At 38.9% G+C, this 27,582-nt stretch overlaps 2 protein-coding genes and 1 non-coding gene across 4 annotated transcripts; 2 read left to right on the top strand and 1 right to left on the bottom strand.

Moving 5' to 3' along the window:
* Positions 1-124: 124 nt before the first annotated feature.
* On the top strand, positions 125-7,526 carry LOC104209953 (uncharacterized). Its single transcript, XR_011400839.1, has 2 exons — positions 125-1,894; positions 7,277-7,526. It is a non-coding gene; the product is annotated as an uncharacterized protein (transcript).
* A 1,663-nt stretch (positions 7,527-9,189) lies between these two features.
* Positions 9,190-20,525, bottom strand: LOC104246447 (casein kinase 1-like protein 1). The gene is made up of 14 exons (XM_070150850.1): positions 20,187-20,525; positions 20,065-20,105; positions 13,116-13,185; positions 12,866-13,014; positions 12,685-12,780; positions 12,522-12,592; positions 11,377-11,438; positions 11,211-11,274; positions 11,060-11,144; positions 10,854-10,980; positions 10,685-10,767; positions 10,534-10,597; positions 10,233-10,360; positions 9,190-9,846 (listed from the first exon to the last, which is right to left on the bottom strand). Exons 1-14 carry the CDS (start codon positions 20,260-20,262, stop codon positions 9,547-9,549), a joined length of 1,416 nt encoding a protein of 471 aa, XP_070006951.1. The 5' UTR covers positions 20,263-20,525; the 3' UTR covers positions 9,190-9,546.
* A 3,476-nt stretch (positions 20,526-24,001) lies between these two features.
* On the top strand, positions 24,002-26,124 carry LOC104249136 (uncharacterized). Of its 2 annotated transcripts, none has more exons than XR_011401189.1 (2): positions 24,002-24,045; positions 25,411-26,124. XR_011401189.1 is itself a non-coding variant. In XM_009805512.2 (2 exons), the coding sequence occupies exons 1-2, from the start codon at positions 25,114-25,116 to the stop codon at positions 25,702-25,704; spliced, it is 495 nt and encodes a 164-aa protein (XP_009803814.1). In that variant the 5' UTR covers positions 24,381-25,113; the 3' UTR covers positions 25,705-26,124. The 2 variants fall into 2 exon arrangements, 1 of the variants encoding a protein (XP_009803814.1); XM_009805512.2 differs by lacking the exon at positions 24,002-24,045 and adding an exon at positions 24,381-25,314.
* The last annotated feature ends 1,458 nt before the right edge of the window (positions 26,125-27,582 follow it).

Raw genomic sequence — 27,582 nt, 5'->3', positions numbered from 1 at the left:
TACTCATTAAGATGGAGTACACGTGCAACGCGCGTATTGTAACACTAGTAAATCATGAAAAGTTAAATTGAACTATAAATAAAAAATATTTAGGAAGATAGAGTATAATGGGACAAAAAATACAAGAAGTGTTGATTTACTCGAAACAGAAGTCGTGCTACGCGTTCATTGCTGACCATTGTTAGGCCACCTTATTCGTATCGATCAGAATCACATGCAATTCCACCCTGTAAATACCACCACCACTTTCACCGACACAAGACAAAGGCAAAATCCACAGTGCTGAATTACATTAACCACTCACTACCCCCAAATTCAAGAATCAGAAACATCGAAAAATGGAGGACTTCAGATCTAAGTCATATAACAATTCCAGAACACAAGCTGAAAGCTATACTACTACTGATGTAGGTTACAGTAACGGTAACGGTTACGAACCCAATTCAAACCCAACTGGGTTTCGAGGAGATCTACGATGTTATAGTGCTTCCTATGCATCTTCATCGGCACCGAATAACAATACCCAGATGGAGTTGTCGGCGGCTAAAGATGTAAAGTTCAAGAAAGGAAAGTCAAGTAATAATAATGGGTCAGTTTCTAAGAGCTGGAGTTTTAGTGACGCAGAGTTGCAAAGGAAAAAGAGGGTGGCTAGTTATAAGGTATACACAGTTGAGGGAAAAGTGAAGGGATCAATAAAGAAGAGTTTTCGTTGGATTAAAGAGAGGTGTACCAAAGTTGTCTATGGCTGGAGGTGATTAAATTCAAATTTTTATGATTCACTTTCAAGTATGTTATACAGTGTGTTTTTTCTGGTTAAAACTCATTTATGATATATTTTACTACTGGATTAATATATTATTGCCTTTGATGAGTAATCATCTATCTACCTCTGTTGCGTTTAGTGGGTAAGAAAATTATTGTTGCTCTAAGATTAGCTAAATTTGCGAATTGCTTTAGCTTGATGCATTTATATTTTTGATCAATCTGTTTTGGTCGACTTCTCAAAACTCGCCGCCGACGAGCTTCCGTCTGAAATCGGTTTGCTTCTCCTCCTAATCTTTCGGTTTGCTTCTCCTCCTAATCTTTCCTATTTATTTTTTAGTCTTTTTCCTTTTCTTCCATTTCTTATTTTCTCCTTCATTCTGCTTCGTGAATTAACCTAACACTTACTCTAATTGATTTTAAGAAATCTGTAATTACTCATTCTTTGATTTGTCAGTTTTCAAGAGTTTAGTCGTCGTTGCCGGATATTGCCGAAAACCTCGCCGGAGAATAATAAGCAAAATCTCCGTGCTTCTGGCCACAACAGTTTCGTAAATTCTTTGTCGTTTATCCTATGCTTTTGTTGGGTTTCAAAATATTTAAGCTTAAGTCTCAGTAACTTGTTGTACTTCCACTTAGCTAATCTATTTTGGCATTTTCCACATAAAACTATTATTCTTGGCTCTTGCTACTGTTGATCTATTTTCCAGACCCCACTCAATTGAGCTACGCCCTTGGTTTTTCATCTTCTGGGTTTAAATTTGCTGAAAATCTTTGCTCAATTAGATCTCGTTTTCAAGTGACCTATGGAGCTCGCTGATCTAGGTCCATCGTTTCCTTCTCATGCTTGGTCTCCATGATAAAGCCAAATCTGACCATTATTGGTCCGAAGAACACTAACCCATTCTCTATTAGTTACTTTCGGGGCTACACCAGTGGTAGCGGTGACAGCCCTTTTTGGTTTTTGGGTCGTGGTATTTTCTGTGTTTTCAGGGAAATTCTCGAAGTTGTTGGAGACAAGTTGGGCGCACGAGCACTAGCAAAGGAGAGCAACCTGGACGAGCGTCAGCAAAGGGCGGTGGGAAGCGGTGCGTGAGCGTACAACTACATCGAGTACTGCAAATCAACATAGGTTTGGTTCTTGGGAATTGGTACCTTCCGTTCTACTGTTTCCTTTTTGGTGTTAGCTAAATTGATGTTACTTTAGTTAACAATAGTTAAATCATTCAACTAGTGTACTGGTAGTCACTTGTTTCCTTCTAGTTTGATTCGTTGTCCGTTTTGCACTAGCGAGTCTTCTTTAGATTTGTCGTAGGTGTAGTGGTTGCAGTCTGGGATGATAGATTAAAGGCATGTCCTCGGGTGGGGCAGAGTGTGGGGCAAAGGGTGGGGCCGGGGTCAGGGTGTGGGTCGGGAGGTAGAGGGGGCAAGGGAGCCTATAGGTTGAGAATCGGGTCATGGAACATAGGTTCGCTAACGAGTAAGTCTATAGAGTTGGCGAAGATCCTTCAGAAGAGGAAGATTAATATAGCGTGTGTCCAGGAGACCAGGTGGGTCGGATCGAGGGCGAAAAACGCGGATGAGTATAAGTTGTGGTACTCTGGAGTCGTGAAGGGTAAGAATGGAGTGGGTATCCTGGTAGATAGCCATCTTAGAGAGTCGGTGGTAGAGGTCAGGCGTGTGAATGATAGACTAATGACTATTAAATTGGTGGTGGTGAGTGTACTTTAAATGTCGTTAGCGCGTGCGCGCCCGCAAGTAGGCTTGGATGAGGAGATTAAGAGGCGCTTTTGGGAGGGGTTGGATGACATCGTTCGTAGTATTACGCCTTCCGAGAGGTTATTCATAGGAGGGGATTTCAATGGTCATATTGGGTCGTCTGCAGGTGGTTATACTGAGGTGCATGGCGGCTTTGGTTTCGGGGAGCGGAACGGAGGGGGCGCTTCGCTGCTGGATTTTGCCAAGGCATTCGATCTAGTGATTGCGAACTCAAGTTTTCCGAAGCGGGAGGAGCATTTGGTTACTTACCAAAGTTCGGTGGCGAAGACTTAGATTGACTATCTCCTCCTCAGGAGATGCGACAGAAGGTTGTGCGAGGATTGCAAAGTTATCCCAGGTGAGACCCTTGCAACGCAATATAGGCTTTTGGTGATGGACATTAGTATTATGATAAGGAGGAAGCAGAGGTCAGTACGAGGCCGCCCGAGGATTAGGTGGGGCGCCTTGACTAAGGATAAAGCTCAGGAGTTGGAAGGAAGGTTGTCGGCAATGGGAGCTTGGAGAAGTAGTGGGGACGCAAACACTATGTGGTCGACGACGGCGGACTATATAAGGAAGGCGGCGAGAGATGTGTTAGGGATATCTTCGGGCTGCACCGGTGGCCACAAAGGAAACTGGTGGCGGAATGCAGTTGTCCAAGGTAAAGTGGAAGCGAAGAAGACGGCTTACCTGCGGTTAGTAGGGAGCACTGGCAAGGAGGAGAAGAGAGCGAACATTGAGAGATATAAGGTAGCTCGGAAGGAGGCGAAGATGGCAGTGACGGAGGCTAAGACGACAGCTTTTGCTCGTTTGTATGAGGAATTAGGGAACGAAGGCGGGGAGAAGAAGTTATTCCGACTCGCTAAGGTGAGAGAGAGGACGGCTCAGGATCTGGACCAAGTGAGGTGCATAAAAGATGATGACGGCAAAGTTTTGATGGGGGATGACCAGATTAAGAAGAGATGGCAGACCTACTTTCATGAACTTCTAATGAGGAAGGGGATCATGATATTGTACTAGGTGAATTGAGGAATACCGACAGCCCCTATGAATTAAGTGATTGTAGGGACATTGAGGTCGATGGGGTCATGGAGGCAATGCGTAAGATGAGGAGGGGTAGAGCTACCAGATGAAATTCCGGTTGAACTTTGGAGGTGTGTGGGTAGAGCAGGCTTGGAATGACTAATGTTACATTCAAGACTAATAAGATGCCTGAAGAGTGGAGGTGGAGTACAATGGTTCCGTTGTATAAGAACAAAGGCGATATCCAGAGCCCTAACAACTATAGGGGTATCAAATTAGTAAGTCATACCATGAAAGCCCGGGAAAGAGTGGTAGAAATGAGAGTGCGAAGGATGGTGTTTATTTCAGACAACCAGTTCGGGTTCATGCCGGGGCGATCTACCACAGAAGCTATCCACCTTATTAGGAGGATGGTGGGACAATACAGGGATAAGAAGAAGGATCTCCACATGGTGTTTATCGATCTAGAGAAAGCGTACGACAGGATTCCTAGGAAGGTCTTATGGAGCTGCTTAGAGGCTAAAGGGGTCCCGGTTGCCTACATTAGGGTGATTAAGGACATGTATGATGGGGCTAAGACTCGGGTTAGGACAACAGGAGGCGACTCCGAGCATTTTCCGGTTGTTACAGGGTTGCACCAAGGGTCTGCGTTCAACCCTTTCCTATTTGCCCTAGTGATGGATGCCATAACGCATCATATTCAAGGGGAGGTGCCATGGTGCATGCTATTTGCTAATGACATAGTCCTAATTGACGAGACACGACGCAACGTCAGCGAGAGGCTAGAGGTTTGGAGACATGCCCTTGAGTCAAAAGGTTTCAGGTTGAGCAGGACGAAGACGGAATACCTCGAGTGCAAATTTGGGGCCGAGCCGACGGAAGCGGGAGTGGAAGTGAGGCTTGATTCTCAAGTCATCCCTAAGAGGGGTAGTTTCAAGTACCTTGGGTCAGTTATTCAGGGGACCGGAGAGATCGACGAGGATGTCACACACCGTATAGGGGTGGGGTGGATGAAGTGGAGGTTAGCGACGGGAGTCCTGTATGACAAGAAAGTGCCACCGTTACTGAAAGGTAAATTTTATAGAGCAGTGGTTAGGCCTGCCATGTTGTATGGGACCGAGTGTTGGCCGGTTAAGAACTCACACATCCAGAAGATGAAAGTTGCAGAGATGAGGATGTTGAGGTGGATGTGCGGGCATACAATGATGGATAAGATTAGGAATGAAGATATTCGAGAGAAGGTGGGTGTGGCCCCCATGGAGGACAAGATGCGGGAAGCAAGACTCAGATGATTCAGGCACATTCAGAGGAGGAACATTGATGCACCAGTGAGGAGGTGTGAGCGACTGGCTGTGGTGGGCACGAGGAGAGGTAGAGGGAGACCTAAGAAGTATTGGGGAGAGGTGATCAGGCAGAACATGACGCGACTTAGGGTTACTGACGACATGGCACTTAACAAGGAATTGTGGAGGTCGAGCATTAAGGTTGTAGGTTAGGGGTAAGTTGTGAATATTTCTACAGCGCACTAGAGTGAGACTAGCCAGTTAGGAGTTAGTCTTAGGATGCTAGTGATCAGCTACTGATGATGGGCTTTATCTGTTGGTTATTAATATACTTTACATCTTTTTCGTATTTTCTATATTTCTTATATTGCTGTTATTTTGTTATTTTATGGTATTTTATGTTATGTTATGTATTTTATGTTATTTTATTATGAGTCTATTGATAGTACTAATATAGCGTTTCTTGTTGCTTTCTTGAGCCAAGAGTCTCCTGGAAACAACCTCTCTGCCCCTTGGGGTAGAGGTAAGGTCTGCGTACATATTACCCTCCCCAGACCCCACTTGTGGGATTATACTGAGTTGTTGTTGTTGTTGATCAATCTGTTTTGGTTGGTGAAATTAGAAAAGTACTATAAAAGGGCAGCTCGTGCACTATGCCGGGGTCTGGGAAAGGCCGGACCACAAGGGTCTATTGTATGCAACCTTACCCTGCATTTCTGCTAGAGGCTTTCCACGGCTCGAACCCGTGACCTCCTGGTCACGTGACATCAACTTTACCAGTTACGCCAAGGCTCCCCTTCTAGAAAAGTACTATGTAAGTATCTTTTTTTTGGGGGTTCTACAGTGAATGAGTTGCATAACCTAGTGCATGAGATACAGGGCACTGTAATGTAGTACATCAGCAAGTGAGTCTTTAAAGGTGTCGCCTTTGCTTAGCATAGAATGCCTAATCAACTTCCTGATTTCTATTACTCATTTGTTTTAATGTTTTGGGGTGGAGTGGGGAGAGAAGGATTATGTGAAAAAGGCAATGGAGTTTGCTTGAATTGCGCCAACGCTTAGTTGATAAATAAATTGGCTCTTATTAAAAAAAATTATTAATGGGATGTTCGGGATAGCTTGTATGCACTTGTGACTATGCCACTAGGTACTTGCATCCTTTCATAAGTATAAGTACCCGATAACTTTGTGATGCTAAGCTTGATGGGAAGAAAGCACATAAGCTTTTTTGTCACAACTGAGATTTGGCGTAGTCTCCTATAATCTTCATTTTAACTTCATCGACTAGGTACATCCTTGGGTGCAGATCAATGACTTCATACTTAGAATGTCATAATTAGATCTATCAATTCTACCATCTTCTAGAGTAAGCTGAAAGGTGACCTTGTATTTGAAAGCTTGAAGCATTCTAGTGACTTGTAGTTTTAGACATTTGCTGAGTAGAAAAAGTTTTATCCATCATTGAGCCATTATTAATTTTCGACGCCATTATTAATGTAATTCATCAGCAAGTGAGTTTTTAAAGGTGTCACTTTTGCTTAGCATAGAATGTCCTAATCAACTTCTTGATTTTTATTAGTTGTTTTAATGTTTTGGGGAGTGGGAAGAGGAGGATTGTGTGGAAAATGTGATGGAGTTTGCTTGATTTTTCGCCAAGGCTTAGTAGATAAATGAATTGGCTCTTATTACAAGTTTCGAATAACGGGATGTTCGGGCTAGCTTGTATGCACCTTGACTATTCCACTAGGTAACTTGCATCCTTCCATAAGTGTAGGTGATGGATAACTTTTCCACACTAAGCTTGATGGGAAAAAATCACATAAACTTTCCTGCCAGAACTGAGATTTCACGTAGTCTCCTATCATCTTCATTTTAACTTCATCGACTGCTAGGTTACACCCTTGGGTACAAATCAATGAATTCATACTTGGAATGTCATAATTTGATCTATTGATTCTACCAACTTCTAGAGTAAGCTGAAAGGTGCTGCCTTTGTATTCGCGAGCTTGAAGCAGTCTAGTGACTTGTAGTTTTAGACATTTGCTGTGAAGAAAAAGCTTTATCCATCACTGAGCCAAATTATTAATTCTCGACCAATTGGAAAGATTTGTAGTTCGGACGCCGGAGTTGTGACATGTGAGATATGAATAGGGCAATATCACTCTAAATAGGGAAACTTTACTGTGTGCAAAAAGAGTTAAGTTTCCTTGATGAAACTTGAATCTTCTTCAAATGCTTACTGCATTGTGTAGTCAAATCCTCTTTTGGCCGAGTATTGCTTTCCAGATTACATAATATTTCCCCACACAGTATATCAAAATAGTATAATCAACTATTGTTTTCTAGTTTAAATTAATATATACTTCAACGTTCAACCCTTCCTTTTTCGCTCCTGAGAATATTAATTGATTTATGCTTGCTATATTCTTTCTTTTTAATGCAAAATGCAGTGTCATGTTCTGGCTTGGAACAGCCTTGTGATGTTTTTTAGGTAGAGGCAAGATAGAAGAACCTAATGCATGATCTATTGATGTTGTATCCAGCATTTCTTATTTCTTTGTGCTGAAGAGTAAATTTGACATTCCAGAGTCTCTGATGATATGTATGTTCAAGATTTAGTTAAGCCGCATTTTTCTGACTGCTCCGTGATATTAAAAGCAATTTCTTAATAGACAGAGCTGTGTGCTTTAGTATCGAAAATGTTATGGTTCACAACAGTAATAGAGTTTTTAAAAGTGGCTTCTCTGCTGGTGTAACATCTAACTATTGCAGGAATTCCTTTGTTTCAAGTACAGCTCTTTGTGGAGTCCTTCCACTAGGTTTATGGTGAGGAACTGCCTTTCAGATTTGCATTTTTGTTATTTTACACAAAAAGAGATCTGCCTGTCAGTTTTTCCGTGGGAAAAAAAGAAGATATTTAGCCCCCGTTTGGCCATAGATTTTGCCAAGTTTTTCCAAAAAAAAATTGGCAGAACATGTTTTGTTTATAGATTTTATCCATGTTTTGGCAGATTTTGAAAACCAAATTTTCAAATTCCAAAACTAGCTCTAGACCTATTTTTGGCCCAAAATACGACTTTTGATTTTTTTAACAATTTTAAAAATTACCCCAAAATTTTGTGTTTTATAAAAAAGATCACCATCTATTATGATCCAACTAATCCACCAACTAATTACTATCATTTTCTTTTGAACTGATGTGTTACACATGTATTTTTGACGAATTATAGCGGTTAGTAATTGTGTTATTAGGAGTTGATATTAAAATATCCGGTTATGGTTTTAGGATAGTGTAATATGTAGTTCATTATAAAAACGTGATTTTGTGTCAAATTTATATATGTTCGGGATTATGGTTTGTGATAATGATAATAAATAACATTGATGAAAGTTCTTCATATACAGGATTAGCAAGTTTGTTTGTTTGGTATTGTTGGGTATTTTTGATAATTTTTAAAACTTATGGGTATAAGTCACATTTCATGTTTTTTCAACAAAAACAAAAAAGAAGTTAAATATGTTTTGAAAAGTTATGTCCAAATAGATTTTCATCGTCAAATCAAACTTCATCCAAATCAAGCAGTTCAAATTTTACAACAGACCAATTATCTGTCAAATTTCGAGCCGTGCGCCAGTTGGGCTCCCTATAGGCTCGCAACTCAAAATTTGTTACTATCAACTTATGCCAACTCCACAATGTGAAACAAAAATTTTTGGGAGAAAATGCTATGTTACAGTCAACTTCTGCACACCTAGTATATTAGATAGACCAATATTTATAAAGGAATATAGGGAAGGAGGATATACACAGTTGAAACACTTTTCCATATCTTATATACATTCTGAGTTAATAGGCACAGTGTAAGTCATGTTGTACGTGATGATTTCATCCAGTAATGATATGAGAAAAATAAAGAATAAGTTAAAGTTCATAGATGCACTATAAGAATGCATCGCTATTTCTTCCCATCCCACTACCAATAAAAGCTTTAATCTCGATTACAGGAGCAATGTTTTCTCTACTTAACTAGATTGTATCTTCACTACAGTAGTGCAAAGCAAGTGGCAAAAAATCAGGCTTAGAAATAGCTACCAAGAGATGAGTAAACTTCAGGTGGCAAAATACGAAACATCACCACTATGCTTCGCTTCCACAATGCCTCAACATTCAACTGCAAATGGCCCTAGCTCTAGTTGTCTTTCTAAGGGGCAGAGGAAACGTTGGGGAGTACATTTGGCAGATACACGATAGATATATCGAAGAGAAATGAACATATCGTGATTGTTGCACACAGCCTGGTAAACATAATGAATTACCAGAATCCTAATATAGGAGACTGTATAAACTCAACGACACCCAACCTGAAAAGTATAAAGCATCGGGAATTTTAGTATTACAATGGCCAATGTACAGTTCTACTAATCCCCAACAGTTGGATAGAATTAAAAGTTTATAGACGATTCTGCATGCATGGCATTGATTTATAAAGAGCCATGCACCATATCGGAGTTCGTATTAACAGCACATGGTGTCCTGTGCATAACCACCATCTGGATCTATTTATTTGCGATCGATCTTTTGCCAGCTTGAACAACAGCAGCTAGTTCCCTAATTTCCAACCCACAAATTCGAAGAAAAATCAACTTTGGGGGCCGCAATCTATCTGATGTCCACCACACAAGTAAAAAAATTTACAAGAAAGTGAAAGGGTTTGCAAAATCAATGAGCCCTCTCTTCGTCATCAAAATGTAGAGCCTCAATTCCTTTGATTGTGGTTTCATAGTTCTTTATTCCAGAAGTATTCCGGCCAGATGAAGCATATCTAGGATCGGACGATCCGCCAAGTGGAGAGCTTCTATGTCCACCTGATAATTTGTGCATGGTCCCTGGACTTGCCTCAGGTGTGCGAGAATGTGTAGGGTCAGAGTCATTCCCCATTGTGAAAGTCTCACGGCTCCCGGAGACTAGACCTCGCCTCAGAGATCCACTAGATCTTCCCATAAAAGTGGAGCTTGATAGCTGCAAATATTGGTAGCATTTAGAAAACTTGTGTGTGGGTGGGGGTGGGGGTGGGGGGGGTGGGGGTTGAAGACTTGTGGTATAGCACAAGAGTAAACTTCAATTTTGACAACTTTGAAACCATAAAAACACCATTTACTATTTTGTTTTCGTGCAAGCTAAGTTAATATCGAACTACCATCTTTACCCAAGGTTATAGCATCTTTGGGAAAATTTATCAGCAGTAATGGAAGACTTGGACCAAGACACATTTCACTGTAACAGCTTCACAAGTCTTGATTGTCAGAGCATCACAAATCTCCCGCTAATGGCCTTTCAGGGCCTCTAGCATTTGAAATTTACTTTCTCTTTACGAAGGTTTTACTTATCAAATAACTCAAACTCACCATAGCATCCTTGCTCGTGGAATCATTTTCAATAGGACTCTTCTGCCTGGATAAACTTCCAGCATTTATAAGTGGCCCAGAACTTCTCCTCCGAGAAGGCTCTGCTGATTGTCTTCCTTCCCCTTCCCCTGCAAAAAATGTAGGAGAGCAGATGAAAAATGAGATTCTGAAAAAAATAGAGACAGAGACTTGACCAGTAGTTGAGTGTAGTTAGCAAAAGCCAGACACAAGCTGAAATAGAGACAATGTGCTCAAGTCTAAAAACAAAAGCACGCATAGAGGCGGGATTCTGGGAAATAACCTGATTGCCTTTCTACATTTGGAATAACTGGAGGCATGCCTGAGCTGGGTCCGGCACTAGGACCCTAGAAAAATAAAAATAAAAAGCAATGGTTGTCAGATTCAAGCTCATCACACATGAAGAACGAAAAACGAGATGTTATACCACTCACAAGAGGTCGGGAAGGAGGAGCTGCAATTTGCGATTGCTGATACTTCAAAATAGTCCAATCAAACACATAGTCAAACTGAAAGCCTGCAACAGGAAACGGAATTGTAACAAAAAGCTAGTTGTATATTACCAAACAAAGCCAAAAACAGCTTCCAAAAGCTTTTTAAGACCTTCACGGATGAAGAGGTCACGGAATATTCTCTTCAGATAAGCATAATCTGGTTTATCCTCAAAGCGAAGAGAACGACAATAATGGAAATATGATGCAAATTCAGTAGGATAACCACGACAGAGAGCCTGCAGAAACAGAGATCAGCTGTTTAGGCTCCATAAAGAAATTAGAAAGATCCAATCACCAAATGTGTAAATAAATTACCTCAATGGATGTTGAAACCTTCTTTTCACTAATTTTCTCATACTTCTGCTTCTTAGTTCCTGCTTTCAGCCCTTGCCAAGGAAGACTGCAATAAATAGATGTCAAACACAAGCAGAACAAAAACAAGAGGATAGATTGCAGCAAAAATCACCTTCCTCGGAGGAAGTACATAAGAACATATCCAAGAGACTCCAAATCATCCCTCCTGCTTTGTTCTACAATTACCAACATAATACATTAAGACATTGAGTCAAAAGACAGCAGAGTTCAACCGTCAGAAGAGTGAAGAAGCAGGCCTAAAGAACCAGAACACTTACCTATACCAAGGTGAGTGTTCATGCTAGCATATCTTGCAGTGCCGGTCAAGTTTTTGTTCTCTCTGCAGTGCAAAATGCCAGACAATAGCATATAAGCTAACAGGCATGAATAGGATTCACAAATACTAGATGCATAATGCATGTGCTTGAACATTAAAAAAAAGACCTAGGACACTTCGAATGAATAGTGCGCAGCCCTCTGTTGTACTTCATTTTTTTTTTTATTATAAGGATCTGTTGTACTTCAATTCTAAGCTGGAATATTCACACCATAAGATTCTAGGACATTCTGAATAATAATGAGCTGCCCTCTGTTGCACTTACAATTCTAAGCTGGAATATCCAGATATTCACATCGCATGGTTTTCTTTAGGAAACCGAAGGGAACGAGAGGGACTGGTATTTTTCAAGATTTTAGCACAATCACTAGTCTCCTCTCATTTCCTTTTTCTTCCAATTTCTTCCATCCAAGCATAATATTAAAGCTTTCAGTAGGAATACATGTGCTCATCAAGCAGAGCACATCATACATTTCATATTGTATTATAGCCCATTATAGACAAAGCAGAATCTTGCATTGTCCTATTAAAATCTCAAAACAACCCTAGCTGTAACTTTACATAACGCTCAACTGAAGCCAATAGGATTATATCTGCTGTGGTTATTTGAAAAATATTAAACATTTCTTTTTCTTATGAAATAAGCAATTCGCACTTCAAAAAGAAATTTGAATAAACATTCATATTGAGTCATGATGTCATCCCTTTTTATCGAGGTAAAGTATTTTGCGCTATTACGGACGTTGTCAGCACCCTGATAATTAGCAGATGGCCTGGAGCTGTTCCTATCTTTTTGCAGTTGTAATCCTTGCATCTTCTTGATGCCTTTTAATGAAAATTCTTACTTCATTAAAAAAAAAGTATTTTGCATTATGATGTCCTCACTGGTGGGGGGATTTAAGTCGAGTCCAAATCAGTTTGCTTCCAATGCTAAAGCCAAGTCAAAGCTTTTAAATTAAGGGAAAAGAACAAAAGGAGCAAGAGGATATTCACTACACTATCCAGTAGAGCAAAAAAGATGAGGAGAAATAAAGGTGCTGTAAACACTTGGTATCCCACCAAACAAGCAACTCATAATCAACTAACCTGTAAGGAATGTGCTGGTGAGTTGAAGTGTCTCGATACTTTTTGGCTAGACCGAAGTCAATTATGTAAACCTGCATTTTAAGTCAAAACAAAATGGTAATGGAAAAATATCCTACAAAATAGTGGAAATAAAAGAAAAGATATAGTAAAAAGAATGTGGGACCTGATTTGCACGTCTTCCCAAGCCCATAAGAAAATTGTCTGGCTTGATATCTCGATGCAAAAATGATTTGGAATGAACAAATTCAACACGATTTATCTGCAGTACCAGAATAGCCATATAACCAACATATTTTAAGAAGGTTTACAAATGCTAAATTTAAAGATTTAAACGAAAGATTAACCATTTGATCTGCAAGCATTAAAACTGTCTTCAGGGAAAGCTTCCTGCTGCAAAAATTAAATAAATCTTCAAGACTGGGTCCTAGCAAATCCATGACCAGAACATTGTAATCTCCCTCCACGCCAAACCACCTCACATTTGGAATACCAGCTACAACAGAAGTACTAGAATTACAATGCTACAAACTAGACAAGAGAGCAGATATGTTTTAAAAATGAAAAAGTAAAAAAAGAAACAGGAAAAGCCATTACTTCCTCCTTGAAGAATTCTATACAACTTTGACTCATATAGCAACTGAGGATGCTTTGTCTTGACATTTTCCTGCAAAAATATTTAATATCTTGAAGCATAATAAAAAATATAGATGAATAGCCATTTATAGTGCGATAAGACATCTTAGAAAGCCATGAGCAAGGAGAGCACCTTGCTCGGTACTTAATTGTTTTATATAAGGATCTTGCAGATGTTTGTTATAAAGGAATATGCTACACATGAGATTCATTGCCTAATGCTAGTTCAACAAGCAAGCGATATGTCAAAATCTTAGAGGTTGGTGGGATGGAATATGTTTCAGAGCTAAGACCAGTGCACCGTTACATAGTAGTCTTACTAAAGTGCTGACTTTGACAATTTGGTTTGTAATTCTTACTATAGAAATGAGATGAGTTTGATATAACTTTCCTTCAAACACCAAATTCAAAACTTGATTTCATTTTTCTACAAAAATACAGTAAATTTGTAACACTATTTATTATTTTTCTGTTTGGTTCGGAATCTTTTCATAGGTTTCCGTGGAAATATATGGATACATTAAACCATTACATGGATCAGCATGCACTGATAAGCCAATCATAAAATGCATCAAAGACGTCTTTGCTTTTTCTCCATACATCCATGTCCTAGGATACTTTAAAATTAAAAGCTTCCTGAATGCCCACTTAAAACTTAAGCAAAGAATACTCCCTCCTCTAAGCAATTGATAGTGTTCTTTAGGCTCTCCCTGTTTCAGCAAAGAAGAAGCAATACACAAAACTTTGACCTAGTTGCCCTCAGATGAACACAGCCTGCAAAGGCCTTGAAGAACGCACCTCAACCAAGCAAGTAAACTCCGTGCACAACTTGACAAAAGAAATACAAACAACCTCAATTTCCACCCACAACAGATGAATATGGGAGTACTTCAACATTCAAGAGGGTGCGGCTTAGTGGTCAACGAAGTTGGATGAGAACTCAAGTTCAAATCCTAACACATAGATGCAAAAAAGAACTAGGTGATCTCTTCCATCTGCGTAAGCCATAGCGGGCACAACGAGCCGGTACCTATGTTAGGTAGGAAATAGCAGGTATCCAACGAAATAATCGAGATGGCTTAAACTAGCACACACACCACCAGCGTTGTGAAAAGCGGCCGCTTCCTCGCTTAAAGTAAGAAGCGAAGCGAGGCGACCCTATGACCGCTTCTGCTATATGAAGCGACTCAAGTAGGCAAAAGCGTGCGCTTCACACTAAAAAGCGAGAAGCGACAAAGGGAAGCGAGACGACCGAAGCGAGCACTTCTCTGTTTTAAACACCTGCCAACCTATTTAATTAAAAAAGAAAGGTGTTCTTTTATTAAACATACGACTAGCAGCAACAGAGAGAAAGAGGCGACTAGGGTTCCAAGTCTTGTACACTTTTCAACTTCAACATATGACCAGTAGCAACAGGTATGTGATTTCTTCCTCCTCCTCCTCCTCCTTCTTCTTCTTCTTCTTCCTTTTCTTTTTCTTTCACTGTTTCAATTGTTGCGGAAGCCAAATGTATATAGTGTGAATGAGTCACAACTACTATACCAAAAAATATGGCAGCCACTAAATAATAAATAAGACAATAAAGCAACAATAAAAGGAACACCAGAATTTACGAGGTTCGACCAATTTTGCCTACTTCCTCGGACACAACCAATATTTTATTCCACTCCAAAAATACAAGTGAAATAATACTAAAGAGAGAAGATACAAATGCCTTAAGAAGATGAGAAGGCAAATGAGAGGTGTGTTTAAATCTTAAACATTAGGACTCCTTTTATAGGGAAAAATTCCCACCAGATTTACTTCCCAACCGATGTGGGATATTGTCATATTCAACAAATCTCCACCTTGGCAAAATTCCACATCTTCAATTCTCTCTCAATAACAAATTTTGGTTGTGTCTTCATCTTCAATCTTCAGTGTTTAGCAATGTTGATCAAATCCAAACAATGTTGAAACTTGACCGCAGTCACCACTTTTGTCAGCATATCAGCAGGATTCTCCGTAGTATGAATTTTCTTCACTGTGACTCCACCTTCTTCTATGATTTCTCGTACGAAATGATACCGAACATCAATGTGCTTCGTCCTTGCATGATAAACTTGGTTCTTCGCTAATTGAATAGCACTTTGACTATCACAAAAAATTGTGATACTTTTTTGTTCAACACCAAGCTCCTTTAGCAATCCTTGAAGCCAAATTGCCTCCTTCACAGCCTCTGTAATAGCCATGTAGTTGATATTCGTTTGTCCAGATCACCCGCAAAATCTGAGTCACAATATCCAACTACAGACTGATTGTCTTCCTGCTCAAAAACTAACCCGACATCTACAGTATTATGAATATACCGTAGAATCCACTTCACAGCTTGCCAATGCTCCTTCCCTGGATTGTGCATATATCTGCTAATAACTCCAACAGCTTGTGAAATGTCAGGCCTTGTGCAAACCATTGCATACATCAAGCTACCAACAACATTTGCGTATGGTACCTTTGACATATACTCTCGTTCAGCTTCATCCATTGGCGACATAGTAGTACTTAGCTTAAAATGGGGAGCAAGTGGAGTACTAACTGGCTTAGTCTTGTCATCTATGCCAAAACGTTGTAGTACTCTCTTCAAATATTCTTTCTGAGATAAACAGAGTTTCTTTGAACGTCTATCTCTAATTATCTCCATGCCAAGAATTTTCTTTGCCTCACCCAGATCCTTCATCTCGAACTCCTTCTTCAGTTGAATCTTCAACTTATCAATTTCTTCCGAATTCTTGGAAGCTATCAACATATCATCAACATATAGGAGAAGATATACAAAGGAACCATCTTTAAGCTTGTGCAAATACACACAATGATCGTATTTGCTTCTCTTGTACCCTTGCCGCAACATAAACTCGTCAAATCGCTTGTACCATTGTCTAGAAGATTGTTTCAATCCGTACAACGATTTTTCAAGTTTGCACACCATATTTTCTTTTCCAGCAACTTTGAATCCTTCTGGCTGAGTCATGTAGATTTCCTCCTCCAAGTTTCCATGTAAAAACGCAGTTTTTACATCCATCTGAACTAGTTCCAAATCCAATTGTGCTACCAAAGCCAACATAATTCTAATGGAGGAATGTTTTACAACTGGAGAAAACACTTCATTGTAATCAATTCCCTCCTTTTGAGCATATCCTTTGGCCACCAATCTTGCTTTGTAGCGAACATCTACTTGGTTAGGAAATCCTTCCTTCTTTGCAAATACCCATTTGCACCCAATTGCTTTCTTTCCCTTCGGGAGATTGGCCAATCTCCATGTATGATTCTGATGAAGGGACTGTATTTCATCATTCATGGCAATCCTCCACTTATCTTCTTCTGAACTTTGGACTGCGTCTTTATAAGTGGTAGGAACATCATCAGCTACAATTGAGGTTGCACAAGCAACTGTCTCTATGAGACGAACAGGTTTCGTTATTGTTCTTTTTGGCCTGCTGGTTGCTATTGATTCAAGTTGTTGTTGAGGTTCCTGAGTTGGAATCTCCTCTACTGGCTCTCCTTCCAGAGGGTAATCTTCATTTGTTTCCTCCTCTGCTTCTTGTGTAGGAAAAATAAATTTTCCCTCAAACTCCACCTGCTTAGAAGCACCTTCATTTTGTTTGGTATCTTCTGTTACCTTATTTACCATAGCAGATTCATCAAAGGTAACATCCCTGCTGAATATTACTTTCTTTGTCATAGGACACCATAAGCGATATCCTTTGACTCCAGAAGTAATTCCCATAAAAATAGCCTTCTTTGCCCTTGGATCCAATTTTGACTCTGTCACATGATAATATGCAGTTGAGCCAAACACGTGCAAAGAGTCATAATCTACAGCAGGCTTTCCATACCATTTTTCAAATGGTGTCTTGCCATCAATAGCAGCAGATGGTAGACGATTAATGAGGTGGCATGCATATGTAATTGCCTCAGCCCAAAATTCTTTGCCCAAGCCAGCATTGGACAACATACACCGTACCTTCTCCAGCAAGGTCCGGTTCATACGTTCTGCCACTCCATTCTGTTGTGGTGTATGTCTAACAGTGAAGTGTCGGACGATGCCATCATTTTCACAGACCTTATTGAAATGATCATTTTTGTATTCACCTCCATTGTCTGTGCGAATACACTTGATCCTCCTGCCTGTTTGATTCTCCACCATCGTCTTCCATTTGAGAAAAATTCCCAACACTTCATCTTTGCTCTTCATTGTATACACCCACACTCTTCGGGAAAAATCATCAACAAAGGTTACAAAATAGTGCTTCCCACCCAATGAAGGTGTTTTGGAAGGACCCCAAACATCAGAGTGTACATAATCCAAAATGCCTTTAGTATTATGGATCGTTGTACCAAATTTAACCCTTGTCTGTTTCCCTTTGACACAATGCTCACAAAACTCCAAGTTGCAAGCCTTTACTCCTTTTAACAATCCTTGATCTGATAGAGTTTTCAAGGATTTTCCTCCAGCATGTCCCAAGCGCATGTGCCATAGCTTGGTTGCTTCTGCCTCTTTGTCGTCACTGGATGTCACTGTCGCTGTCCCAATAACTGTACTGCCACGATAGCGGTACATATTATTATTCTTCCGATTAGCCTTCATTACCACTAGTGCACCAGAGCATACTCTCATCACTCCATTTTCTGCAATGATTTTGAACCCTTTTGATTCTAGGGCTCCCACAGAGATGAGATTCTTCTTCAAATCCGGTACATATCGAACATCTGTTAATGTTCTGATCATTCCATCATGGTTCCTTAATCGTATTGAACCAATGCCATATGAGGTAAGAGGGCTGTTATCCGCTGTGTGGATGACTCCATATTCTCCTTCTTGAAATTCCACGAACCAGTCCCTGTTGGGACACATATGATAGCTACAAGCCGAGTCCATCAACCATATGTCTGATGATGTTGATGACTCTGTTGTAACTAATGAGAAGTCTGAATCATCACAATCAGCTACATTTGAATCCATAATGGCCTTTCCATTGTTATGTTTGGCCTTATTCTTCAACTTCGGACAGTCTTTCTTCCAGTGCCCCTTTTCTCGACAAAAGGCACATTCATCTTTGCTGGGTCTGGATCTTGACTTGGATCTTCCCTTCTTTGTCCTCGTTTGATTTTGAGGACGACCCCTCACAACCAGTGCTTCTCCTTCTCCGCTCTTCTGTTTTTCTCGCTTTCTTTGTTCATAGCTGTACAAAGCCGAACAAACTTCTCTGAGAGAAACTTCGTCATTTCCATGGAGTAGAGTAGTTTCAAGGTGCTCGTACTCATCAGGAAGTGACGCCAACAACATCAAGGCCAAGTCACCATCATCATAAGTTGTATCCATATTTTGCAAATCTGTGACCAACTTATTGAAACTGGTGATATGTTCATTCATCGTGGTACCAGGAACATAGGTGAAGTGAAACAGTCTCTTCTTCATGTACAATTTATTTTGACTGTTTTTCTTCAAAAATTTATCCTCCAGTGCTTTCCATAATTTACTTGCAGAAGTTTCCTTTGTGTATGGATATTTCTGCTCTCTAGCAAGGTAGGATCGAATGGTACCGCAAGCAACACGGTTGATAATTCTCCAATCTTCTTCTCCAATAACATCTGGTTTCTTTTCTTCAATGGCCAGATCTAGCCCTTGTTGAAAAAGGACATCTAGAACCTCGCCTTGCCACATCCCAAAATGTCCGGACCCGTCAAAAATTTCTACCGCAAATTTCGCATTTGACACAATTCTTGTCATAAGCGAAGATGCCAATGATGACGTATTGTTGACACTTGATGTAGATTCTTCTTGTTTATTGTCTCCCATATTTGACACAAATATTATTTAATAGCTGACGACACAAATCAAGATTATTTCCTTTCTGATGTAGAAGATCAGACTAAGCTGCAACCACAGAGCATACTCAGACAGAACCTTGACTCAGTTACCAAGATAAATCTTTTCTGATGTGGAAGATCAGACTATGCTGCAATCCACAAAGCATACTTAGACAGTACCTTGACTTTGATACCAATTGTTACGGAAGCCAAATGTATATAGTGTGAATGAGTCACAACTACTATACCAAAAAATATGGCAGCCACTAAATAATAAATAAGACAATAAAACAACAATAAAAGGAACACCAGAATTTACGAGGTTCGGCCAATTTTGCCTACTTCCTCGGACACAACCAATATTTTATTCCACTCCAAAAATACAAGTGAAATAATACTACAGAGAGAAGATACAAATGCCTTAAGAAGATGAGAAGGCAAATGAGAGGTGTGTTTAAATTCTAAACATTAGGCCTCCTTTTATAGGTAAAAATTCCCACCAAATTTACTTCCCAACCGATGTGGGACATTGTCATATTCAACATCAGCGTCCAAATAGCATCGAAATGTTGGCGAATTATTTTTTTCCCCTTCGGTTCTTCTTTCTTATTCTTCTCCTCTTCGTTGAAATGCTGCCCAGTTCTTCTTTCACTGTTTTTATGCTGCCCAGTTTTTAACAGAATGGTATGCTACCCTTCCTTTTAATAGAATTTATTTTACTAACATTTTTTTTTAAATTCCGTTTCACTTCAAAAAAGCGAGCGCACTTTAAGTGAAATGGGGGTTTTCGCTTTTCCTCAACTTCACGCTCTTCACAACACTGCACACCACCGTCATCCAAATAAAAAATGGAAGTACTTTAACTACATTACCCTACTATGTCAACATCAATTGCCTCAATTGATATCTAAGTTTCCAGAAACAACACATTCCAAAAGAAAGAGTAATTTAAAATACAATAACCCCCAAAAATAAAATCAACTGCAATAAGAGTAATGTAAGCACAAGTATAGTAAATTACTGGTACAAATAAATAAATAAATGAATGAATAAGCCCACTCACCAGCTTAATTGCCAACTCCTCATTAGTCTGAATATTAGTACCTACACAACCAACAAAAAAAAATCTCAAAGCCACAACAACACAAATAAATTGACAATTTCTCCGGGGAAAAAAAAACTCACCAAGATAGATCTCACCGAACGATCCACTGCCAATTTTGCGACCAAGTCGATACTTGTTACCCACACGAGGCTCCATTCAAAAATTGAAAAAAAAAAAATTAACTAGGTCAACCTTGGATTCCTAAAGAAAGCTTCAAATGCCCAAAAAAAAAAGGAAAAAACAAAAAGATTTCAACTGTGTTCTGCACAGGGATCCGAAGGAGTTCAAAAATGAAAATGTGATTTTTTTTCTTCTCTATCTACAAAGGTAGGGTTAGGTTGAAGCAGGTAACAGAGAAAGAAAGATTAAAAAGAAAATTAAAATAAAAAAGAAGAAAGAATTTGAATAGATGCTTTTTTTTCCTTTTTAAATTTTTTTGCTTTTTGAGTAGTAGTAATAAAGTGCTTTGCGTGGTTACGGGGCATAATTTGGAGGATAATTCACGTGCCGACAACACGCGTGATGGAAGTTTCCATGGAATAGAAGATTGGTGCTGTTTGATACGTGGGGTATGGACACGTGACTTATCTGGCAAGGCCTCTACTGTCACGTGACCTAATTTTTCTTCTTTTTTTTTTTCTTCTCTTTTTTGTTATTTTAAGAGCCCGTTTGGAAACAGACTCTCTAGCTGCATTAGGTAAGGGTAAGGTCTGCGTACAGACTACCCTCCCCAGACTCCATATGTTGGGATCAAACTGGGTTTGTTGTTGTTGTTGTTGTTAAGAGCCCGTTTGGACATAAGAAAATTCTCCTTTTTTCAATTTTTTTTTAAAAATAGTGTTTGGTTATCCAAATCTTACAATTTTTCCAATCTCACTTGAAAATGAGAAGATTGCTAGTTTTTAGTTGCAAAATATATTAAAAACAGATATCCAGATATGTTGCAAAAATTATAACCAAACACAACTTCATATTCAATTCAAATTTTAGTAAAATTTCAAATTTGTAAAGAAATTTTGGAATCCATGTCCAAGCGCCTACTTAATCATCCAATATTCGACGTTTATTAACCACTAAATTCGAATTCGTGCTCGCCTAATGTTAGTTTAGGAGAGAAAGCTACTTTGCAAGAAATTTCTTTCTTTTTCTAGTTTAGTTCCGAGATCATTAGTTAAGAATAGAGAACTCATTTATCCAATCCTAGATGATATGTGAATGATGCAAGGTGGTTGTCACTCAAGCAACTATGAAAGCAGCAACAACAATAAGAACAACAACAACCTAGTAAAATTCCACTAATGAGGCCTAGGGAAGGTAGTGTATACGCAGACCTTACCCCTACCCCGAATGAGTAGAGAGGTTGTCTCTGAAAGACCTTCGGTTCAAGAAAATAAAAGGATAAAAGGATAAAAGGAGACAATATTAGTATCACCATAAAAATCATAGGAAAAATAGGAACAATATGAAATCCAGAAGAAAGATGCAAAGCAAAATCGATAGATAGTAAATAGGTCATGCACTGGAAAGCGAAATAGTAAGACACAACATTGCCACTAGCTATCTTAGACAAAAACCCTACCAAACTAGTCCCACAATGGTACGAAGTAAGGCAAGACTCAACTATCTCCTAACCAACAACCCTAATATTCAACCTCCACATCTTCCTATCAAGTGTCATGTCCTTGAAAATCTGAAGCCTTGACATATCATGTATGATCACCTCTCCCCAATACTTCTTAGGGCCCTCTACCTCTTCTCGTGCGCTCCACAACCAGCCGCCCACACCTCCGTACCAACACATTTGGTTTTATCCTCTGAACATGCCCGAACTATCTGAGTCTCGCTTCCCGCATCTTGTCATCAATGGGAGCCACGTGCACCTTCTCCCGAATATCATCATTTCTAATCTTATCCATCTTAGGGTGCCCGTACATTCACCTCAACATCCTTATTTCTGCTACTTTTATCTTCTGGATATGTGAGTTCTTAGCAGGCCAACACTCAGCCCCATACATCATGGTCGGTCTAACCACCGCTTTATAGAACTTACCTTTGAGTATCAGTGGAACTCTCTTGTAACACAAGACTCCAGATGATAACCTCCACTTCATCCATCCTACCCCGATATGGTGTGTGATATCCTCGTCGATTTCCCTTCCCTCCAAGGATAACCGAACCAAGGTACTTGAAGTTGTCTCTACTTGGGATGACCTATGCTTCAGGCCTCACATCCACGCCCCCTCCCTCCCCTCCCCGGCTCAGCGCTGAACTTACACTCTAGGTATTCCATCTTCGTCCTGCTCAGCTTGAAACCCTTAGACTCAAGAGCCTGTCTACAAACCTCCAGCCTCTCGTTAACACCGGCTCGCAACTCATCAATCAGAACTATATCATCGGCGAATAACATGCACCATAGCACTTCCCCTTGAATATAGTGTGTTAACGCGTCCATTACCAGGGGGAATAAAAACGGACTGAGCGCAGAACCTTGGTGTAAACCCATTACAACCAGAAAATGCTTAGAGTCGCCTCCTACTGTCCTAACTCGAGTGTTAGCCCCATCATACATGTCCTTAATATCACGACCCAAACCTATGGGCCGCAACGAGCACCCGGTACCTTACTTAACCGAGTACGAACATAATATATCTTTCTTATTGTACTTTCATTGGCAAATGGACCAAACGGGCCGTCATGGGCTAACTAGAATAAACATAGGGGAGTACTCAATGTAGGGCGACTCAACCTGGTATAAAAACTTATACATGTGATATACGGGCCTATAAGGACAACATGATCATTTGTAAACTCAAAACATAGGCCGGCAAAGCCATATAAGCATTCGTATACGACATCTGTCTACAAGCCTCTAAGAGTACATACTTAACATAAAGGTCGAGATAGGGCCTCGCCATACCAAACAATACGTGTCTAAATCATACTGACCAAACAAGTAACTTCGGAGCAAATGGAGTGCACCACCATCTTCCGCTGAGCTGATAGCCTACTTGGAGGACTCTCGACCTGTCTATCGGAACCTGCAGGCATGAAACACAGCATCTCCAAGCAAAATGGACGTCAGTACGAATAGTGTACCGAGTATGTAAGGCATATAAATAAGTACATAAAAGACATGGAAGAAATATAGAGTAAATAACTTAACATGTAAGTCTAAATAACTCTGTAAATCATAAAATACTTATAGTGTCATGCATATGCGTATGAATGTCATGTTGTGCATATGTATATGTATTCATAACATCATCAAGCCTCTGAGGGCATCCCATCATATCATCTCGGCCACCGTGGGCAAAATCATCAACATATACCAGTTGATCAGGTGGTGGTGCGTATATAACGCCGTAACCTTTTCCCATATCCCATATAAATATAATATACATATATACGCGTATATAATGCCATTTGTTCATGGGTCAATGTACATGTACAAATGCATGAAATGTATAAGAAATATGTTAATAATATTTTCTCGGAATGCCATAAAAATTAATATTCCTTTCGGATAAACTTTATTAAATACGTATTTTTCTAAGACCCATGAACAGAAGATATAGAGCCTGTTTGGATGGGCTTAAAAGCTGGTCAAACAAGCTTTTAAGCACTTTTAACTTCTGGAAGTGTTTGGCAACTAAAAAAAAGGCATAAAAAAGTTAAAATTTGCTTAAAAAGCCAAAACTAACAAGTTGGGTAAACCCAACTTTTTTTAAATTGGCTTAAAATCCATATTGGTTTGACCAAAGATATTACTTTCTTATCCCTTATCATATTTCTTATTCCCGAAATTACCCCTCACTAGAAAACCTAAAAACATACGGTCTCTTTCTTTTCTCTGTTATTAACAGCGCCTCTGCTTTCTTCTTCCTCTTCTTCCATAACTCTTCCCAGCTTCAGCTCCAATTTGAAAGCCTCTTCAGTCCAGTAAGTTATCTTCCTGTTGAATTTCAATTCCTAGTAAATTTAATCATACGATTTCTATGTTTGTAAACTTCTTTTTATTTCCTTTGGTACAGTATAACAGAGGCTCATATTACTTGAGTCACTTTTCAGTTTTTACTTATTCAAAATTAATGGAGAAAATCTACTGATTACTACTACAACTACTAATGTAATTATGTTGATATTTGTATAGCCCTCAACAATTGTCCTACTACAGTAATAGAAAAGACAGAGTTAAATCCTTAGCTTGTTTGAATGACGTGTGTAAAACCTAGGAAAACAAAGCAATTTTGTTTTTGGTATTAAAGATACAACACAAACTCAACAACTCAGAAAAATAACTAGTGCCGAGTTCAACAACATTCCTTGTGTCCAAGGGCTGCGATTTCTTTAACAACTTGCGCTTTGTCGGCCTCAAACTGCTCTTCCTCTTTGTCAGTCTTAAAATCAGCAAAGAGGCAAAGTAGTTTGCTTCCGTTAGCAATAAGGATGCTAACAATATCTGGAGGCTTATTGTGATTTGCGGCAAATAGCATGAAACGCTTCTATTTGGATACTTTTGCTTGACTCCCTAAGTAGATTAGCGCAAGAGGCAGAATTTGCTTCTCTCTAGGCATTAACAATATAGTTTTTTGTTGCAATGGAATGGATGAAGACACTATTAATTCAATGGCATTAACAATATAATTTTTTTTGTACTGGAATAAGCTAGTTCAAAGTAGTACTATTTAACTTACACCTACATAAATATGTAGTTGTATTTAAAAGAAACTTGACAAGTATCACATTCTTGCTTGAGAGCTGCGAATAATTCCTTTACGGAGCCTCAAAGCAAACGCCTAAAGGCATTCTTTCTGTCAAACACAAGGCTCTTTCAGGCTTTATGCAACTTCAGTCTTAGCTTCTTGGTTGTTCTGCTTTCTTCAGATTATTTACGTTCAATCATGCCAGACAATACTAAGTGGGACGATGATACACATATTATATTTCTTGAGTTGTGTGAGCAAGAGGTTAGAAAAGAAAATAGACCAAACACTTAATTAAATAAAGATGGTTGGAAAAGTATTGTTGACGAGTTCTGTAAGAAGACGGGGAAAGACTATGATAAAAAAAATAAAACATTATTGGGATTACATGAAAGGTAAATGGACACTTTTTAAGCAATTGATGAGAGGGGAGACATGTTTAGGATGGGATGCCACGAAAAATATGATTATGGCAGATGATGATTGGTGGGAGCGAAAAATTAAGGTACATTTCTCACATTATTATATGTGTAATTCTTATTTTTGTCATTGTTAATTCTATCAGTTTGATTAAAGTAGTTTTTATTTTCTCTTTTTACAGGAAAATGCAAAATATAAGAAATTTAGGAACAAAGATCTTTCGCTCACATGGTTTTACGATGCATTGTTTGCTGATGTTGTTGCCACAGGAGAAAGAGCATGTGCAGCAAATCAAGAACAATCGTCTGGCATTGGACTTAATCTCGATGAAGAAGGGATAAATGTTATTGATGATTGTGACAAAGAACACTTTACTTATCTTAATGATGAAATAAGCGATGAAAGTGATGATCTACAAGAATATAAATTCTGTTATGTTTCCAGAGCCATCACTAAAAAGACAAAAACCAACTAATGGTGTTAGCACCAGTAGTCAAGTAAGAAAAAAAATAGATGCAACATTAATAATAGAAGATATACACTCTCTCATAGAGTTTATGTTTAGAAAAAGCACTGCTACATCTCCTGCAGTTGATGAGACATCCATAGAGAAGTGTATTAGCACGTTGGGATAAATTCCTGATATTCTAGTTGGGAGTGAAATTTACAGTTTTACTATGAATATGTCCCGCAAGAAAAATAACCGACAAATATTTTTGGGGATGCCTACTGATGAAGCTCGCAAGTCTTGGTTGGAGTTTAACTACCAGTTATACCTTAAGAAAAATGGATAATGTATCGTTGTGGTTGAGTCTTTCTATTATTCTGTGTTCGAATATTGTGATTGTATGTGTAAACTTTATTATGATTTTATGTGTAAACTTTATTATGGTTTTATGTGTAAACTTTATATATTGCTTCTTGTTTAGATATTGTGATTGTATCACTAAACTTTTATTAAATTAAAGATTTTGTTTGTTGAGCTTCTATTGTTAAGCTTCAGTTAACATTTAGATAGCTTTTATTTTATGTTTGTTAAACTTCAGTTAACATCATATTAGCTTTTAGTTAGCTTTTAGTTAGCCACAACTGACCATTGGAGCGTATGAATTTGTAAAGCTTTCAGTTAACTCCTCTTTACTTATGTTTTCATTTTCAATAAAATAGAGAGTTCGAACTCTAGTGACATAGTAGATCCTTAACCAAGTTATTCGTCAAACGATGAAGATGAAGAAGAACCGGAGGAAATACAGAGGGAGCAAGATGAGAAGGAATGAACTGCTTTATGTCAAATAGCAAGCAAATTGATATTGATGTATTACGAAAAATACTTATGCAACGAAGCTTGTCGTACATCTAGTCGCTCTGGAAATGTATTTATTCAAGAGATATTAAGAGAAAACGAGACTCGTTGTTATGAAAATTTTCGATTGAGGAAGTCGGTGTTTGTTGATCTATCGAATGACTTAACTGAAGTGTATTGACTTAAACCCACACGTGGAATGTCTATACACGAGATGTTAGGCATGTTCTTGATAACTTGTGCACATGGAGATGAAAATCGATTGATACATGAAATCTTTCAACATTTGGGAGAAACAATTCATTGACACTTTCATAGTGTTTTAAAGGCGATTTGTGAGCTTGCAAGAGATATAATTAGACCACATCAAAATTATAATGATGGTGCAGGAGCTCACAAGCCATGTAATGGTCGATATCTCCCTTTCTTTAGAGTAAGAAATATTTTTACATAATTATTTTTTATTAAACTTACAACTTAACTTTTGTAAGTATTACTAACTTAAGTTAAATTTATACTTGTAAATGTATGTAGGATTGTATTGGAGCACTGGATGGCACACATGTTAAAGCAAGATTACCGCAAGGTCAAGAGATACCATATATTGGACGTAAAGATTATCCGACTCAAAATATTCTTGTTGTCGTAGATTTGAATATGTGTTTTACATTACATGGGTTGGGTGGGAAGGAGCACCTCACAATAGTCGTATATTTGGTGAGGCCCTTCGTAGACCAGAACTTAACTTTCCACGCCCAATTGGAAATAAGTATTATCTAGTTGATGCAGGATATCCTCACATGAAGGGATATATGGCTCCATAGAAAGGAGATAATGTGAGATATCACCTAGCACAATTCCGCCGCGGTGCAACAAAACAATTGCGAGAACCAAGAGGGTGAATTGAAAAATTTAACTATTTGCATTCTTCCTGTAGAAGTATTGTTGAGCGGACATTTGGGGTTTGGAAATCAAGATGGTCAATTTTGCGAGACATGCCTTTCTATCACATTGACACTCAAAGAGACATCGTACTTGCTACTATAGCCA

The sequence above is a fragment of the Nicotiana sylvestris genome, chromosome 7 (genome assembly GCF_000393655.2).
Source record: "Nicotiana sylvestris chromosome 7, ASM39365v2, whole genome shotgun sequence".
NCBI lineage: Eukaryota > Viridiplantae > Streptophyta > Magnoliopsida > Solanales > Solanaceae > Nicotiana > Nicotiana sylvestris.
The sequence above is the reverse complement of the archived record's forward strand: the minus strand, read 5'-3'. Positions and strand labels throughout refer to the sequence as shown.

Coding starts and splice junctions, on each gene's coding strand:
- LOC104246447 (XM_070150850.1), bottom strand. CDS start 20,262: ATGGAGCCTCGTGTGGGTAACAAGTATCGACTTGGTCGCAAAATTGGC. Junction 12,593..12,684: donor TGGGAAGACGTGCAAATCAG/GTCCCACATTCT, acceptor CTTAAAATGCAG/GTTTACATAATTGACTTCGG. Junction 11,145..11,210: donor ATGTACTTCCTCCGAGGAAG/GTGATTTTTGCT, acceptor TATTTATTGCAG/TCTTCCTTGGCAAGGGCTGA.
- LOC104249136 (XM_009805512.2), top strand. CDS start 25,114: ATGGTTGGAAAAGTATTGTTGACGAGTTCTGTAAGAAGACGGGGAAAG. Junction 25,315..25,410: donor GGTGGGAGCGAAAAATTAAG/GTACATTTCTCA, acceptor CTCTTTTTACAG/GAAAATGCAAAATATAAGAA.